Source organism: Apteryx mantelli, chromosome 30 (assembly GCF_036417845.1).
Source record: "Apteryx mantelli isolate bAptMan1 chromosome 30, bAptMan1.hap1, whole genome shotgun sequence".
NCBI lineage: Eukaryota > Metazoa > Chordata > Aves > Apterygiformes > Apterygidae > Apteryx > Apteryx mantelli.
Window position 1 is genome coordinate 516,445 of NC_090007.1, and position 17,148 is coordinate 533,592.

General features: G+C 71.2%; 1 protein-coding gene across 2 annotated transcripts; it reads left to right on the plus strand.

The window, feature by feature from the left end:
- The first annotated feature begins 1,082 nt into the window (after positions 1 to 1,082).
- On the plus strand, positions 1,083 to 15,776 carry PALM (paralemmin). 2 transcript variants are annotated; one of them, XM_067313008.1, is made up of 9 exons: positions 1,083 to 1,164; positions 9,888 to 9,936; positions 11,266 to 11,346; positions 11,439 to 11,569; positions 12,385 to 12,517; positions 12,870 to 12,891; positions 13,079 to 13,141; positions 14,166 to 14,297; positions 15,208 to 15,776. In XM_067313008.1, exons 1-9 carry the CDS (start codon positions 1,160 to 1,162, stop codon positions 15,771 to 15,773), a joined length of 1,182 nt encoding a protein of 393 aa, XP_067169109.1. In that variant the 5' UTR covers positions 1,083 to 1,159; the 3' UTR covers positions 15,774 to 15,776. The 2 variants fall into 2 exon arrangements, with proteins under 2 accessions (XP_067169109.1, XP_067169110.1); XM_067313009.1 differs by lacking the exon at positions 14,166 to 14,297.
- The last annotated feature ends 1,372 nt before the right edge of the window (positions 15,777 to 17,148 follow it).

The following is a 17,148-nucleotide window of genomic DNA, read 5'->3' on the forward strand; positions in this document are numbered from 1 at the left end:
AGTAGCTTCCCGAACATCCTGGCTCCTCTTGTGCCTTAAGCTGATCAGGATGAAGCCTCTCTCCTCTTGGCACAGTGTGAGCTGGGCCCAGCCATGTCCCAGGGACATCTCCTACGATTTGGGAGGGTCCTGGGGGCCGGCCGGCGGCCTTGCTGCTGTGGGTCACGCCGGGACTGTGCTACCTTCAGACCTGCCTCTTCCCTCGGCCCCTTCCAGAGCACTGGGGACCGGCTGGCTCTGGCACCATGGCCACAAGCAGAGGGGCAGTTTGCTCCCTGTGAATCTGGATCCCTCCCTGGGGTGGAACAGGGGCTGCACAGGTGTATCGGGTCAGGGAGACGGGGGTTGATTCCCAGGGGGACGGACTCCCCCCGCAGAGCTGGCTTTGCTTCGGGGCCAGGTGAGGAGCTCTCGCCGTGGGCAGTGGGGCAGATTTCCCAATGCCGCCGGTGGTTTGAGACTCGATCCAGGCTTCCTGTGTCAGTTTGTCGGAGGAAACCATCGCATTGGGAAACAAGTGAGCGGAGAGGGGCAAACATCCAGCCTGGGCTTCCCCTTCTGCTCCTTCCTCCCCCCGGTCACGGCTCGTGCAGTGCCAGCGCTGTGGAGCGCGGGGGTCCTGGCGCGGCGGGCATGAGGAGCACGGCTCGGCAGCGGCCTTCCGCCGCGGCGGTGCCGGGAGGACAGGAGACTCCTGCTCCTGGCGAGCTGGGGAGGGGGGGGCTGTGGTGCTGAGCCCGGTGCGGGTCCCGCTTGCGTCTCGGGGCTCAGGCCTCCGGTCCCGGCGCTCACTTCCCCGGGGAGCCAGGATGCGATCCGGGGTGCTTCCCCCGCCCCCCCCCCCGTGCCCCCCGGCAGCGGCAGCGCCGAGCGCAGCAGCCGCGCCGCCCCGAGGCCGGGTGAGGGGCGGCGGCGGCGGCGGGCGGCAGTGGCGGGCGGCGCCCGGCAGACGGAGCTGTGCGGGCGGCGCGGGGAGGCGGGGAGGCACCGGCGCGGCCCCGACATCCCTGCGCATCCCGCAGCCCCGCCGGGGATGCCGCCGCCCGCCGGGCCCTGAGCGCCGGGACGCCGGCGGCCGCCGGCCCCGCTCCGCCCGCGCCTCGCCCGCGCCGCCGCCGCCTCCCCGGAGCCGCCGCCGGCCGCGGAGCCCGGCTGGAAAATGGAGTGAGTACCGGCGCCGCCCGGGGCCGCCGCCCGCCCCGGACCCCGCCGCCGGCGCCTCCCGCCCATACCGGGGGCTCCGGACCCCGATACCGGGGGGGGGGGTCGCGGCTCCGCTCCCGAGGCTCAAGCCCCCACGCCGGGGCTCGCAGCCCCCCCCCGTGCCGCGGCTCAGGCCCCCGACGCCGGGGGCTCCTAGCCCCGGGCCGGGGGCTCAGCACCCCCGTGCCGGGGGCTCGCACCCCCCCCCACCCCCGGGCCGGGCGCTGCCCCCGATGCCGCCCCCGGGTGCGGGGCTCCCCACGGCGGGGCCCCGGGTGGCAGCGCGGGGCGCAGCGGCGGAGGCCCCGCAGCAGGCGCGGGGCTGCGGGCTGCGTCCCCGCCGCGGCGGTGCGGGAGGCGGCGGCGGCGGCGGGGGGTGCACGGGTGCTCGGGTGGTTATTTTCGTGTTTTGAACCTGTTGTTGCTGCCGGGCGTGGGTGGGCGGCTGCCCCCGTCCCCCCCCCCCGGGGACCTCCCCGCGGCGGGGCCCTGGCGCTCCCCGCGCCGCCTCGTCCTTTGTGCGCTGCGGCGGGGCCCTGCCGAGGGGCCGGGGCCGAGGGGGGCGGCGGGGCCGGCGGGGGCAGCGGGGCCGGGGGAGGCCGCTGGAGGAGGCAGCCGCTGAGCACCGTCCGGCCCGCGCGCCGCTTTTGCCCCTGGGACACCGGCTGCGACGCCCCGGTGCCGGCAACGCGCCGGGAGGGCACGGGGCAGGTTTGCTGCTCGATTGGCCGGTGGCTCTGTTTCACCTAGGCCTTTCCTCCCCTCCGTGCGGCTCGTGTCCCTGCCGCGGCACACGAGGGCCCCTCCGGCGCCCGCCGGCATCTCCCAGGTTCAGCACCAGGCACCGGGGGGTCCATGGGCTTCCCGGGGTGTCTGTCCAGCAGCACCCGGGGGCAGCGACTGCCTCTGGATCACAGGCACCTCGCACCAATTCGCTGGCCATGCGGTCGCCCAACACCGGGAATGCAACAGGTCCCGCCGCCTGCTCCGGTTTGGGGGCGCCCCGCGGAGGTGCAGGGTGCAGGACCAGGGAGGGGTGGCTGGGCTCTGCACGTCAGTGCTGCCTCGGTTCCCTGTGAGCTGAGTGGTGCAGGGAGGCACCGGCACGGGCCTGCGGACGCCTTCGGAGAGCGGCCGCGGTGCCTGGGAAGGGCAGGAGCACAACGGGCTCCCCTCGCGGTGCAGCGGCTTTGCTGTGCCAGCGCTCACCCGGGCAGGCCAGCGGTTTTGGGGAGCTCCTTGGTACGTCGATCCCTTCTGAAAAGTGACTCTCTTCAGGAGGAAAAGCTTGGAGATGATTTGCCGAAAAACAGAGGCAAATGCCGGAGTGGAGGGTCATGACGTTGCCTGGGGAAAAGGGTGGAAAAACTGTCCAGGGCTGGATGTGGGGGCTCGCGCCAGGGCAGGGGGATCAGAAGTTGTGGTTACAGGGGGTTCGGGTCCATTCCTAGGCCAGATGGCAACGCGAGGCAGGATGATGGCTCCTGCGCCCCGTCTCTGCAGGAGGCTTCAGCATTTCCCCGGCTCTGCTCCTCTTTCCTGAGCTCCTCCGACGGCCGGGGCTGCGGGCTGGACCCTCGCGAGAGCTGGTGCGTCGCGGCTGAGAGGCGCTTGCCTGGACTGCGTGTTGTTCCTCGAAGGTGCTGGGTCTCCCAGCACCGCTCTGCGCTGGCTGGGCCACCCGCGCTGGCTGATGTCCCGGTGGGGAGCAGCCGCCGGAGCAAGCCCTGCGGCGCGGGGCCCGGGAGGGGCCGTGGCGCTTTTGTTCCGGCCGCGCTTTGCGCTCTGGGAAGACCCGGTTGTTCTTTGTTTGGCTGAAAACCCCGCGAGTGCAACGTGCCCCAGAGGTGAGGGCTTCGCTGCTCTGGTGCGCGCGCGGGAAGCAGCTTGCTCCCCGGTGCCGGCTCTGCGAGTGTGTGGGTGAGCCGAAAAGCGAAGCCACAGCGCACGTGGCCTCCGTTTGGGCAGCTTCAGTGCAAACCCATCCAATCTCTCCGTGGGTTTTGGCTCTTCTGGAGATGGATCTTGAGATTTTGGGCGGGAATAAACGTGCAGAAGTTGGTGGTGTTTAAAGCACCAAAACATGTGCTTCCCCTGGGCAGGTCCAGCTTTACGGAGCAACCGGGAACTCCCAGGGTCCTGCCCCAGTTTGGGCGAGGGTCAGTCTTGCTTCATAAGCTCCAGAGCCTCTTTGCCGGGATGAAGTGTAGGAAGGTCCCGGGGGCAATGGGACTCGGCCCAAAGGGCCCAGGGAAGTGCTCTCCTAGCTTAGGCCTGGCTCTGCGGTGGCTAATGTGCTCTGGGGAGCCGCGTTCCCAGGCTTGGACTGGCTCTTGCTTTTCCTTGGCCTTGGCGGCAGCAGGAGAAAAGTCCTGGCTGCCCTGCGCTGCTGCTGCCAAGGGAAAGGTCTGGCTAAAAGCTCCCAGCTCTTATAAAAGCTGGTCCTTTCAGGGCTGCTTTCCTCTCCTCTCCTCCCACTGCGATGGATGCTGTTGAGTAGCTGGAGATGTTGCATCTCCGCTTCCGAGTGCTCTGATGTTTCGTCTTGGTGTCTTGCTGTTCCTCCCCTCCGGGTTTCTGATCTCCGCGGGAAGCGGGTGCTCTCTTGGTCGGGCCCTCGTGATGGTTCCCGTCTCTGATCTGATGGTCTCGTAGTGGGGAAGGAGGGAGGTTTCTGCCTTTCGGGTAACCTGGGGGCGCCGTCCTTTGGGAAGGGACTTGGGGCCCCCCTCTATGTGCCTCCATGGGGAAGCAGAGCCCAGCTAACCCGGGGTCCGAGGATCCAAGGGTCGGATCTGCCCCTCTCCCGTGTGCAAAGCCAAGGTAGAAGCCACGGGGCTGGGCAAGGGGAGCTGGTGCGTCTCCGGCCGTCGCCGTTCCCAGATGTTCCGGAAGAAGCCATGGAGCCCTTCCGCAGCCCGCGGCATAGCAGCGGCCCCCGCGAGGGAGCCTGCTCGGGGTTCCCGGGGCCAGCGTGTCCCAGGATCCGGAGTTCAGCCCACCGCCACGGCACGGGGAGCCGCTCCGAGCCGGACCTGGCAGCGCAGGCATCTCAAGTGCCCAGGCCTGGGCAGGAACCGGAGCAAGAGCAGGTTTCCTGGAGACACTGCTGCTGCTGGCATTCCTGGTTCCTGGCCCGAAATAGCCCCCGTCCCCCAGGGCCGGGCAGGGGCCACGGTGCGTGCGGGGCCGGGGTTGCAACTTGCCCGTCCGGATGGGATCTGGTGGGCACCCGTCTCCAGCAGCTCCGGGGCTGCAGCGGGGCAGCACTGCAGGATCGGGGCTGCTCCTGCCAGGGGAACGGGATGGCCGGCGGGGCTCTGCCGGGAAAACCTTTCCTGCCCCGCGCCGAAGGGAGCTGGGAAGAGCAGCGCCGGGGAAGGCCAGGGCAGGGTCTGGTGGAAGCGGAGAGCTCGGGGCCGGAGGCTGGCGTGGTTAGGGGCAGCCTGATTTTCTGCGTCTGCCTGTGCTCAGTGCTCGCGCCGGCCTGGGAGGCGAGGAATCCCTGGGGCCGCAGGCAGGCGCAGCCGCCGGGGAGCAGGCCGTGTCCTCGGGCAGCCCCGGAGCTGCCGCCGGGGCGAGGAGCCCGGCTGGTTCTGCTCCAGGCAGGTGTTTCCTGGAGCGGGACACGGGCTGAGCCGCGGCTCCCGGCTCGGGCTCTGAGGACAGATCTCCCTGCAGGCCATCGGCATCCGCAGGCGCCCAGCTCTCGGCTGGGTAACTGCTGCCGAAAGTTTGTGCAAGGTGCGGCTGCCGCCGGCTGCTCGGAGCCTTCGTCCTCGTGTCCAGCGCGGGAAGGCAGCTCTTCCTCGCTGTGAACGGGAGCCGGGGCTGGAGGCGAAGGGACGCAGCCGGGACGGCTCTGCCCGTGCCGGGGAGCCGAGCCCTGCACGGCCGGGCTGGCGCTGGCACTGGTGCCGCCGGCCATCCCCGGTCCCAGCCGAGCGGGTTTCCCGGGCGTGGGGAGAGGCAGGCGCTGCTCATTCATAAATCGTGTGGGTGTTTCCGAGTGCAGCCCTGCTCCTCTAACTGGAAGGGAGCTGGAAACCCAAGTGTTTGGAGGGCACTTGAGCCATTGTTTGAAAGATCTGTAATTTTCCAATCAAACTCCCTCCCCAAGCCTCTGTTCATCAAATATTCATAGGATCCATTTTCTCCCAGCACTCCCAGCCCACGTCTCAGCCCGGAGAATCAATCAGGCAGCTCCACTCCGCTCTAATGCGTCCTGCGTTTTCGGGCACCTGGGGCTGCCGGCCGCTGCTCCCGCTCGCCCCCGCGTCCCCCTCGGTGCCCCCGTCCTCCGCGGCGGCCGCTTGGGACGGGGCTGCGGGGCCGCGGTCGGCGGAGCGGGGCCGGCTCCTCGCTGGGCACGCGCAGGAGCCGGCGTTTCTGCCTGTTCTCCCCCCATCCCGCCGGCCGCTGGTTTATCCGCCCCCGCGGGCGACGACGGCCAGCGGGCGCAGGCGCTCGATACCAGCCCTGCTGCTAATGGCTTCGTGGCATCGGCTTTCCAGGCTGCGCCGCGGCCGCCGGCCCCGGAGCCGCGTCACGCTCCCGGCCTCCCGGTTTTCCTCTGGCTCGGATGGGGGTGGAAAGGGAGCGGAGGTCGGGAGAGCGGAGCAGCAGCTTGAAACGGCTCTTCGCACATTTGGATGAGCTAAGGGGAAAAAACAGAGGAAGGCAAATAAACATTATTGTTTCATGTCAGGCGGGGAGGAGACGAAAGGTCACGGGCTTCCCTTGCGCTGGGAGGAAACGGCGGCAGCAGCAGGGCGGGAAAGAGCCGGAGCGGCCGGGGCAGCGGCGGGCGCGGGCGCACGCACGTCCACACGCGTGTGCAGGGTCACGCGCGTGCGCTCGCCCGCGGTCGGCGGCTGCTCCCCCGGGAGCTCCGGGGGCCGCCGGCACCGAGGCAGGAGTCGGGGCGAAGGGGGGGGGTTTCCCGTTCCCTCCTCCGCCCTCGAGGCCCCGGGGCGCCCGGCCGCGGCGGGTCCGCAGCCCCTCCGCTCCGCTCCCCCCGCGGCGCGAGGCCTTTCCGGGCCCGGCGCGTCGCCCGGCGCCGCTGCGCATCGCCCGGTCCCGGTGCCTGGCTGATCCGCGTTGCCATGGCGCCGTTGCCAGGGCGCCCGCCTCCCGCTCCCGCAGCCATGCATCAGCCGGGAAGCAGCCAGCCGGAGCCCCCCGCCCGCCCCGCGGCGGAGGCGGCGGGGGGCCGGCGAGGGGCGGCGCGGCCCCGGCCCCTTCCCCATCCCTGTTCCCGGGGGGCCGGCTCGGCTCAGGCGTCTTGGTTTTCCCACCCGGCCGCTGGGGTCCGGCCAGGAGAGGGTGGCTGGGAGGAAGAGGAGGGTGCGACAGCCCCGGCCCCTCGTCTCCGTGACCTCCCTGTGTGGGGCTCGTGGGGTTGGGGCGTCCTCCCGGCCGCAGCGGTCCCTGCCTCCCCAGGGCAGGAGCATCCCCTGTCCCGTGGCGGATCCAGTTCTGCTTTGCTCCCCCGCATTGGGCATCCAGACCCCCCCCCCCCCGGGCTCGTGGCCAGAGCGGGAGTGCGGGTTGGATCACGGATGTCTCCTGGCAGCAGTGCTCGGCTGGACCGAGAAAAGGAATCGGCTCTGCCCAGGGATGTTGGAGCCCTGGACCCGTCCTCGGGCTCTGCGTCCCAGCCCGGTGGCAGGAACCCTGGATCGTGCCAGGCTCGGCCCCCCCGTCCCGTCTCCTTCTCCCCCTCGGGGTGTCGGAGGCGCCGGGGGAATCTCGGAGGCGGGGGGCGGCGGGGCCGGGCGGCGGCGAGGGCATCCGGCTGCGCTGCGGCTCTCCCTGGGCCAGGAGGATTCCTGGCTGTCGACCCGGGAATGCAGAGCCTGCAGCAAATAATGGAAAATGGAGAGGATGGAGGAGGGGGGGAAGGCAGGAATAGAACGTTTCAGGAACGCTGCAAAAGTTTGGATCCATCGAACGGGGCAGGGTCCGGGAGAGGAGCAGGCCCCGGGCCAGAGCCTGGGAGCCCGGGATGCCGGGACGGAGGGCGGCCGGGAGGGGAGCGGGGCGGGCGGCTGCTCCGTCCCTCCGGCTTTTGCGCGTGACCCCTGTTTGCGCGGGGACGCGGCGCGGCCGCCTGGCTCTGCAGCCGCTCGGCCCGGGCAGGGAGCCGCGGCGAAACGAGCAGGGGGCTCGCAGCCGCTCCAGCTCCGTTTGGGCTTTTAGTTATTGAATTTTCCGGCTTGGACGCGGTATCGGGACGGCAGGCGGGTTGCCAGCGTGACAAACAGGCGGTGGCTGACAGCGGGTGTGCGCACGCGTGCGTGTGCAGAACAGTCGCAGCATCGCCTCGAACGGCACAAAAATAACTCCTCCAGAGGCGGCACCTTCCCGATTCGTTTTTGAGCGCGTCCGCGTCGCGGGGACACTGAGCGCGCGGCGCTGTCCCCTCCCGCGGCCCCCGCCGGCGCACGTGCACCCGCGTCGTGCGAGGGCAGCGCCCAGCGGGGCCGCGCGCCCGCCGCGCATGCGCATCCCTGCGTGTGAAACCCTCTTTGGGGAAAAAAAAATCCTTAGTGGGAGCACGCGAGCAAACCTCTCCTCCGCGCATCCTCCCGGCTGCAGAGCGCGCGTTATGCAGCAGCGGGGGCCGGGGGAGGGTTGGGGCAAAACACCACAGCGCGAGGGTGGGCACTGCTCTGCCGGCGGCCCCGGGGACCCCGCCGCCCCGGGAAGCGTGCCCGAAGCCGGGCAGGGGGCCCGGGAGCCCGGGGCGGCTCGCAAGGGAGCGCGGCCCCCGCTCGGCCGCAGCGCTGGGCTCCGGTCCGGCCGCAAGGGCGCTGCCAGTGGCGCGGGAAGGTCGCCCCAGGCATTGCGCTCTCCATGGCCCCTTCGGAAAACGTCCCCGTTGCTGTTTTGCCGGGACTTGCCGGAAAGCCGGAAGATTTCACGTGCTGTGAAAACGTTTTGCATGGGGCGGGGACACGGGAAACGGCCCGAGAGCTGGAGGAGAGGGGACGAGCCGACGGGCGCCGAGGGGGCTCCTGCCCCTCCGCGGGCTCCCGCCCGGCTGCCGCCCGCTCCCAGGGCGCTTTGCCCCGGCGTGAAGGCGATGGGCGCGGGAGCGTCGCACGATGCCCCAGGAGCCTCCGGCAGTGGCACCTGCCACCAGGGCAGGAGCTCTTGGGACCTGTGGAAATGGATATGCACTTAACCGCCGGCATAAAGTAAGGCTGAGGGCTCTCCGCCTCCGGTAGCGCCTCTCGCGCTCTTCCTTCCTCCCGCCCTGGCCCCGGCATCCGCCAGCTGCAGAAACGCTCCGCACTGGAGCTGGAGCTGGAGCCGGGCTCCGGGCCGGGTGTGAGGCCCTGCGGCCCCGCTTCCCTCCCTTGCTCACGCCAGAGCAGTGCCGGGCTCAGCGCTACGGATGGGGAAGGGGAAGGGCCCAGCGCCCGAATCCGCTGGCGTTTCCCCCGTGCCAGCCGCAGGCAGGAGCAGGAGCCACCGGCTTCTCCACGCGCGCTGCTGCTCCAGGCTCCGCTCCCTTCGCTGCAGCCCCAGCGCTGCCACCAGCGCCGTTATTCCCTGCTCCGGGAAGTAAATGGCAATGATCCATCTCCTTACGATACCTCCGTGCCTCCCACCCTAATTACCGTCACAGCTAAGCGCTTCGTTAGCGTGGCCTGGCGCGCCGCCAGCCGGCTCCCCGGAGGTGCCGGCACGGCCCCGCGCCGCAGCCGGGCCCTGCTCCCGAGCTGCACCTGGTGCTTGGCGGCAGGTGGGCTCTGCCCGCGGCGCCGGCCGTGTGCCGGGAGAGCTGCATCGAGGCCAGCGAGGCCAACACCGCCGCCGGCGTCTGCCTGTGTGTTTGCCCTCGGCATGGCCAGGCCTGGGAGCATAAAGTGGAGCTGAGCCTGTTGCTGTGCAGGCATGTGTGTGTGTGCATGCACGTTCGTGTGTGTGTCTGCACGAGTGCATTCGTGTGTGTGCATGCGTGTTTGCATGTGGGTGCACAGGTGCATTCGTGTGTGTGCATGCGTGTTTGCATGTGGGTGCACGAGTGCATTCGTGTGTGTGCATGCGTGTTTGCATGTGGGTGCACAGGTGCATTCATGTGTGTGCATGCGTGTTTGCATGTGGGTGCACAGGTGCATTCGTGTGTGTGCATGCGTGTTTGCATGTGGGTGCACAGGTGCATTCGTGTGTGTGCATGCGTGTTTGCATGTGGGTGCACAGGTGCATTCGTGTGTGTGCATGCGTGTTTGCATGTGGGTGCACAGGTGCATTCGTGTGTGTGCATGCGTGTTTGCATGTGGGTGCACAGGTGCATTCGTGTGTGTGCATGCGTGTTTGCATGTGGGTGCACGAGTGCATTCGTGTGTGTGCATGCGTGTTTGCATGTGGGTGCACAGGTGCATTCGTGTGTGTGCATGCGTGTTTGCATGTGGGTGCACAGGTGCATTCGTGTGTGTGCATGCGTGTTTGCATGTGGGTGCACAGGTGCATTCGTGTGTGTGCCCTGCAAGGCCACAACCCCCAGCCCGGAAAGGCCACCGTCCGGAAAGGTGTCAGCAGCCAAGAAATGGGCTGGAAGGGCCGGGGCGAGCCAAGGTTAATAGCAGGGGTGGCCAGAGCGCTGCTCTCCAGCCCCTCTGCCGCCACGTCTCCATCCGGCGCTCTGCTCACGGCCGCGCTGTGCTCTCTTGCAGGGCGGTCGAGGCCAGCACCCTTCAGCAGGAGAGGCTGCAGGCCATCGCGGTAAGTTCCCTCCGCGCTGGGGAGCAGCGACGTGCCCCGAGCAGGAGCCGGGCCGCAGCTTTCGCTCCGTCCTCCAGCCTGGAAAGCTCCTTCGGTGGCGGTGCTGGTGCACAGCGGGCAGCAGGGGGTTGGAGGCTCCTCGCGGGCGATTCAGCCCCGTGCAGGGAGGTTTTCCGGCGGCTGCCGTGTCCCGCCGCCCAGCCCCGAGCTTTTGGCGAACACGGGACGCGGCCCCAGGCGCCTTCGCCCTGCCCGGCGCCGGGCTCCGGCCGCCGCTCCGGCAGGGCCAGACTTTCCCTGCCGCTGCTTCCCGGCTGCTCGGCGCGTGCCAGCGCGGGCTGCCAGCGCCGGTGCCGCTCGCTATCGGGCCGATCTGCGCTGCACAAAGGGCAGATTGTTCTGCGCCGGAGCGGAAAAAAACGGGTGATGCTTTCTGGGAGCAGGACGTGGCCGGACGGACTCTGCCAGAACAACCCGGCAGCCCCCGGGGCGAGCGGGGGGGGGGGGTGCAAGCCGGGTCCCAGCACCCTGCGTGCCTCAGTTTCCCCCGGCGAGGGCACGGACCCTACGTCGGGCTGCTGAGCTCCCGGCTGTGCTCCCAGCTGGAAGGCAGCACAGAAAACAGGGGAAATGCTGCGGTTACAGGACTCCCGGCTTCTAGATTTGGCTGTGCTGCAGACCTCGGGCAGTCCCATACCCTGCACCCCACATCCCGCACCCCAAATCCTGCACACTGCACCCCAAATCCTGCACGCTGCACCCTGTATCCCAAATCCCACACCCTGCACCCCACATCCCGCACCCTGCACCCCTATCCTGCACGCTGCACCCCATATCCCAAATCCTGCACCCCACATCCTGCACGCTGCACCCCGTATCCAAAATCCCACGCCCTGCATCCCACATCCCACACCCTGCACCCCTATCCTGCACACTACACCCCAAATCCTGCACGCTGCACCCCGTATCCCAAATCCCACACCCTGCACCCCACATCCCGTACCCTGCACCCCTATCCTGCACGCTGCACCCCAAATCCTGTGCCCTGCACCCCGCATCCCAAATCCTGCCGCCCTATCCCGCGCCCAGCCCCTGCTCCCTGCCTTGGTCCCTCCTGCCGTGGGTCCCTGGGCTGGCGAGTGCTGACGCTCCGGCCGGGACGTGGCCGCAGCCGGGGTCCCTGCGGCTCTGCCCGGGCATGGAGCTCACCGTTCCCGCCGGGGGAGCCCGCGGGCCCCGCAGCCGGGCTCTGCCCGCCGCTCCTCGCCGGGGCGGGATGCTCGGCCTCCCCGCGCCGACGCCGGCTCTGCCGCGGTCTCGTCCCGCCAGGAGAAGCGGAAGCGCCAGACGGAGATCGAGAACAAGCGGCGGCAGCTCGAGGACGACCGGCGGCAGCTGCAGCACCTCAAGGTGAGGGCGGGCGAGGGCCCGCGGGGATGAGCTCCGGCCCCAGCTCCGGCCCCGGCTCCGGCACGGCTGTCGCTGACCCCTCTGCTCCCCAGTCCAAGGCTCTGCGGGAGCGATGGCTGCTGGAGGGGGCCCCGGCCTCCGCCTCCGAGGAGGACGAGGCCATGAAGAAGCAAATGCAGGAGGATGAGGTGAAGACCAAGGAGCTGGAGGAAACCATCCAGAGGTAACGGGGGCGATGGGGGGGCTCACCTGCAAGCGCTCGTTTTTGGAGCTGAGCGGCCCGGCTGGTTCTGGGAGGCGGCAGGGGACGGATGGGGATCGGCTTTCCCGGGATCAGGCGCGGACGTGCATCCCCGTCCCCGAGGCTCAGCAGGGAAGGGGCAGGAGAGGGAATGCTCGCGGAGCATCCCGGCTGCGCGCAGGGAGGCCGCCTGTCGCTCGCTGAGCCCCTTAATTACGGCGCGATGGCACCGCGAACGCTCCAGCGGCCGGAGCGGGAACGGGCGCTGTGCAGAGAGATGGGAACCACCAGGACGGGGACGCGCCGGGCAGGAGCGCTCCGGTTCGCAGGGGCGCCGCCGTGACGCTGCTGGGAAGCGTCTCCCGCCACGGTGAGGGGAAGCGCTCGGCTCGCTGGAGCCTGGCTGCAGGGCAAGGACGGCGTCCGCTGCGTTTGCTCCCGCAGACGTTGCTCCTCTCCCCCAAAAAGGCGCGGCGGCAGCAAAGGCGGGGATCTCGCGGGTCCCCTGCCCAGCGGCCGTTGCATCGGACGGGCGCGCATCTGCCGCGGCTGGGGGGGCAGCGGCGACGTCCTCGCAGCAGCAAGGGGGTTTTGCTGGGTTTTGTCGTGTTTTCAAGGCGGCAGAAGGCCCCCCGGCGCGGGCTCGGCGGGGTTCGGAGCCCTGCACGAGCCGGCGGCTGCGAGGTGTGAGCCGGGGCCGGAGCTGCCCGGGTGCTGCTGCTGCTGCTCCCGCTCCCGGCCCCACCACGGCCGCCCGCGCAGGCTCCCTGCAGCCTCACGGCCCCGATTCCCCCCAGGCTGGAGAAGGAGCTGGAGACGCTGGAGAACGGCAGCTCGGTGGCTTCCACCAGGGAGAACCTGGCGGAGGTGGCGGCGGCGGCAGTGCTGGTGAAGGAGGAGAAGGCAGAGGCCATTCCCAACACGGAGAAGGTGAGGGGGCGCGGGCACCGCGGCCGGAACTTCCCTGCCCCAGATCCGACCTCCGCCGGGCTCCCCCGACTGTGCCGTGCCGCTGCTGCGGGGCGCAGGGGGGGCTGGTGCGCGGGGGAGACGGGGGCGCAGGGGGGGCTGCGCTCGCTGCATCCCGCTGCTCCGGCCCTGCTGGCCGCCCGGAGCGGGGAATTGCCGGGGTGAGCGGCGGCTGCGGCTGGTGGGACCCTTCCCTCCCACTCCCACCCTGGCAGCGCCAACGGAGGCACCGGCCGGGGACCAGCAGCGCGGGGCAGCGCCGGGTACCCGGCGGCTCCCGCCCGGCTTGTAACCTCCCTCTTCCGTTTTGCAGAGTCCCCTGGGCACCGTCAAGGGTAGGTGATGCCCGGCGTCCCCCACCGCGCTCCCTCGTGCCGCCCGGCGCCGGGGCTGGGTCGGCCCCGGCAAGCGCCCGGCTCCTGTGCCGGGGGGACGAGGGGCCGCGGGGCTGGGGGATCCCCCCCGTCCCGAGCCGGGGCGACCCCCGCTCCGACAGGCGTTTCTCCCGCTCTCCGTCCGCAGCCGAGAAGAAGGTCTCCAGCAGCCCCATGAAGGCGGTGGAAGGCACCGACATGATGAAGGCAGGTAGGTGCCCGCTCGCCTGGGGCAGCAACGCTCCCCCGGGGTCGCTGCCTCCGCCGCCCCGGCGCCGTGCGGCGCTGCCTCCGCGCACAGCCCTGCCGCCAGCCCTCCATGCCGCTCGAGGAGCTCCCGAGGCCGCGGCGGGAGATGCTGCTTTCCTCGGACCGCAGGGTTCGCTCCGCCTCCAGCCCCTGCTCTGCTCGTCGATGCCCCTCCATCCCTCTCCGCTCCCGTTTCATTTTTCCGCTCCGGTTTCGTTCTTGGCCTCCTGCTCTGTTTGCGGCTTCGTGGCGCAAGGGAGACGCGCACCTGCTCCCGGCTTGGCTGAGCCCGCGGCGAGCGCTCACGGGCCCCACGTGGCCCCGCCGGCCGGCTCACCGCGGCGGCTTGCAGGGCGCTGGGAGCGCGGGTGCACGGGGCTGCCGCCGGCTCCGCTCCTGCAGGGCTTCGCTCCATCTCCGGGAAAGACGGCTCAGCCTGGGCTGCGGTGCCGGGCATCCGGACAGAGCACGGCTTGGGGTCCGCGGAGCTGCAGGCACCGGGCAAAGGCCACCCTGGTGCTAACGGACACTGGGCTGGGAGCAGACGGACAGACGCTGAGCATCGTCGGTGCCCCGGCTCAGGAGGCGCCCAGCCCGCGCGAGCATCCTCCGGCAGCAGGCTGCATCCCGCCAGCCACCTTTGCCAGGGGCGAACCTGGCTCCAAGCCGGGGCTCTGTGGCTGGCACCGCTCGCCGGCTGGACAGATGGACGTGGCAGCCGCCTGCCACGGTGCATCACGGGGCCCGGCCGGCGCTCAGCCCGCGGCTGGCGGGGTCCCCTCGGAGGGATGCACTGGGATGTCACGCTGCCGCTCGCTCCTCACCGCAGCCCGCCGCCTCGCTACGGCCCGCGAGCACCACGCTGCCGCCGCACCGCTGCCACTGCTGCACCGCTGCCACCGCACTGCCCCGCTGCCGGCCGCCGAGCACCGCTGGGGAGGGGGCCGGGGCCGCCGCTAACCCTCGCTGTCCTCTTTGTGTCCCAGCCATGTACTCGGTGGAGATCACGGTGGAGAAGGACAGAGTGACTGGGGAGACCAAGGTCCTATCCAGCACCACCCTTCTCCCCCAGAACCACTGTCTGCAGGGGGTCAAGGTGTACGAGGATGAGCTCAGAGGTACGGCCCCGTCCGCGCCTCCCGCAGGGCGCGGGGCCGCCGGCGCCGGCCAGGATGGGGCGGCCACACGGCCAGCGCGGCGCGGGACCCAACACGGCACCGACGCGTCCGACGGCCCGGCCGGCCCGGCCCGCACGCCGCGTCCCTGCGCCGCCGGAGCGCGGAGGAGAGGAGGATCCGCCCCGGCCGAAGACTCGGGAGCGCGTCCCGCAGATGGGAAGGGGGCGCCGGCACCCACGTGGCCCCCGGCGCCTGCTGGCGCCTGGCTCAGCGCAGCAGGACCCCCCCCGGCCCCAGGAGCTCCGCAGGGATCCGTCCTGGCCGAGCCGACCCCGCGGAGCTGCTGCCGTTCGCTGCTCCATTGACTGGTCGTTGCGGCCGTTGCACTGATCATCACATGACGCGGCAGCTCGAGCGGAAAATGCGATGCGCTGGCGGCGGTGCGCGCCGGCACAGCGGGGCCGCGGCGCTCGCCTCCTGCCGCCTCCCTCCCAGCGCCGCGCGTGCCAGAGCCACCTTCCCGCCCCGCCGCTGAGCCGAGCGGAGCCGAGCGGAGCGGGCAACGGCACGGCCGGGGCCATCCGGCACCGCAGCCCCACAGCATGGGGGGCTCGCGGCAGCGGCTCACGCAGGGCTCGCCGGCTCCGGCAGTGCCGAGGGCCCGGAGCGCCGCCTCGGCTCGTGCTTCTGTTCGAGTCGCCGGTGTCTGCCGCGCCGCGGGGGGATGCTGGCGCGGGGGGCCGAGGCGGCTCCGAGCAAGGGGGGAGCCGCGGCGCCAGGGGCAGCCGGGTCGGGGCCGGCTGCGGGAGCTGCTCCGAGCGCTTTCCGCGGGGGCCGGCTGCGGCCGCTCCCTGCCCGCGCCGTGCTGGCGCTGCGGCCGCCCCTCACCGGCTGCCTCTTGTCCCCGCAGTGGTGCACGCGGTGAGCGCCGAGGACGGCGCCCTGGCCGACGGCGCCCAGCCGCTGAGCTCCTCCGAGGTCGACGAGCTCCTGCACAAGGCCGACGAGGTGACCCTGAGCGACGTCTCCGAGCGGGAGCCGGCGGGTGCGGAGGGCCCGCGCGGGGCGCCCGGCAGCGCCCCGTCCAGCCGGCAGCCGACGCCGCGGCGGGAGATCACGGGGCTGCAGGCGGCGGCGCGGGAGAGCGCCGCGGGCCAGGGCGCCGAGCAGCCCGTCACCATGATCTTCATGGGCTACCAGAACGTGGAGGATGAGGACGAGACCAAGAAGGTGCTGGGGCTGGAGGGCACCATCAAAGCGGAGCTGGTGGTGATCGAGGACGCCGAGAGCAAGCCGGCGGCGGCGGCGCCCTGCAAGGAGCACGCGCCGCCCAACGGCACGGCGCTGGAGCCCGCGGCCGCCCCGCCGCCCCTGGAGGAGGGCCCGCAGCCGGGCGCCAACGCCACGGACCCCAAGGAGGCCGAGCAGGACACGGACGCGAAGAAGCAGCGCTGCAAATGCTGCACGGTGATGTGAGGTCCCGCCGAGAGCAACCACCGCCCAGGCTGCCCTTCCCCGCGCGCCCTCTCCCGCCCCGGCCCTCCCCGCTCTCCCGGTCTGCGGCCCCGCCGGACACAGGGTTTTACTTACTGACCAGACACAGCTCCAATCTGTCGGGTTTTTTTTTTTTTCCTTAAGACCTGGGGAAATCCAACGCGGCGTTTGTAAAGCGTACAAAAAGCAGCACCGCCTGGAGGCTGCGGCATCGCCCGCCTGCGCCCGCCCCACGCACCGCCCCGCCGGCGCTGCCTGCTGCGCTGCGTAGAGACCCCGTCGCCCCGTGCTCGCCCGCCCGGCTCGGCCCGGGAGCGCTTCCCTGCGTTCGCTGGCAGCTCCCGCTGGTGCCGAATGCCGGGAGGGGGGTCGGAGGACGGCGCCGCGTCTTTAGATGATTCCTCGCGAGCCGGCAGGACCCGCGTTTCGGGAAGGGCGCGGGGGTGACCCCTGCGCCGGCCCCGCTCGCCGCCTCCCGCGACAGCTCCAGTGCCAGCCCCAGCGCGCCGGGGTCTCCGCGCACCGAAGCTCCCGGCCGGCAGGAGCGCGGGCGGGCGGTGGAGGAGGCGTCGAGGGCAGCATCCGCAGTGGCTGCGGGGAGCCGGCAGCGGGGGAAGGTTTGCTGGTCCCGGGCTCCCCCCCTGCACGTGGAGCCCCTCGGCCCCACGCCAGCCCTGCTCCCTGCTGCCGCCTCGCTGCGTTGCAGAGCCGCTTCCCGGGGATGCCCGGTCCCGGTGAGGCCGGCGGAGCAGTCCGCGTGTCCCAGGGCCGCAGCTCCCGCACCAGCGTCCCCCTCCCTCCGCCCGGATCTCACCAGCAGCAGCAGCGTTTCGTCCCCTCCAAGGCCGCGGAGCAGGAGGGGCCGGGGGCTCTCGTCTCCCGCTGCCCCGGCGTTGGCTCCGCCAGGTGCCAGGATGGGGCAGCTTTGGGCGCCTCGGGATTTTGCATCCCGCCTCTGCGGCTCGTGCAGAGCGAAGGGATCCGGCGCGGCCGGGCAGCTCCCACCTCCGCAGGCGGCAGCACCGCCGGCGCCTCCCTCCCAGCTCCGGGTGCAGAGGGTCCCGCTGGGACCTGGCGCCCGGGGTGGCAGAGCAGCGAGCGATGGAGCATCCCCCGCTCTGGGACCTTCCCCACCTCCCCGCCCCTCGTGTGAGCAGTGCCCCCCCCTCCCCCGTTGCCACCAGTTGCCCCCAGTTAGCACCGAGCCCGTGGCTTTGCCCACGCGCGTGTCTGCAGGGAGCGGGGCGCAGCGGACGGGCTCAGCAGGGACACGTGCCACCGCCGGCCACCCCTCGGGGAGCATCGCCCCGGGCCCCAGCATCGCCCCGGCCGGCTGCCCTGGGGCCAGGCCCGTCGT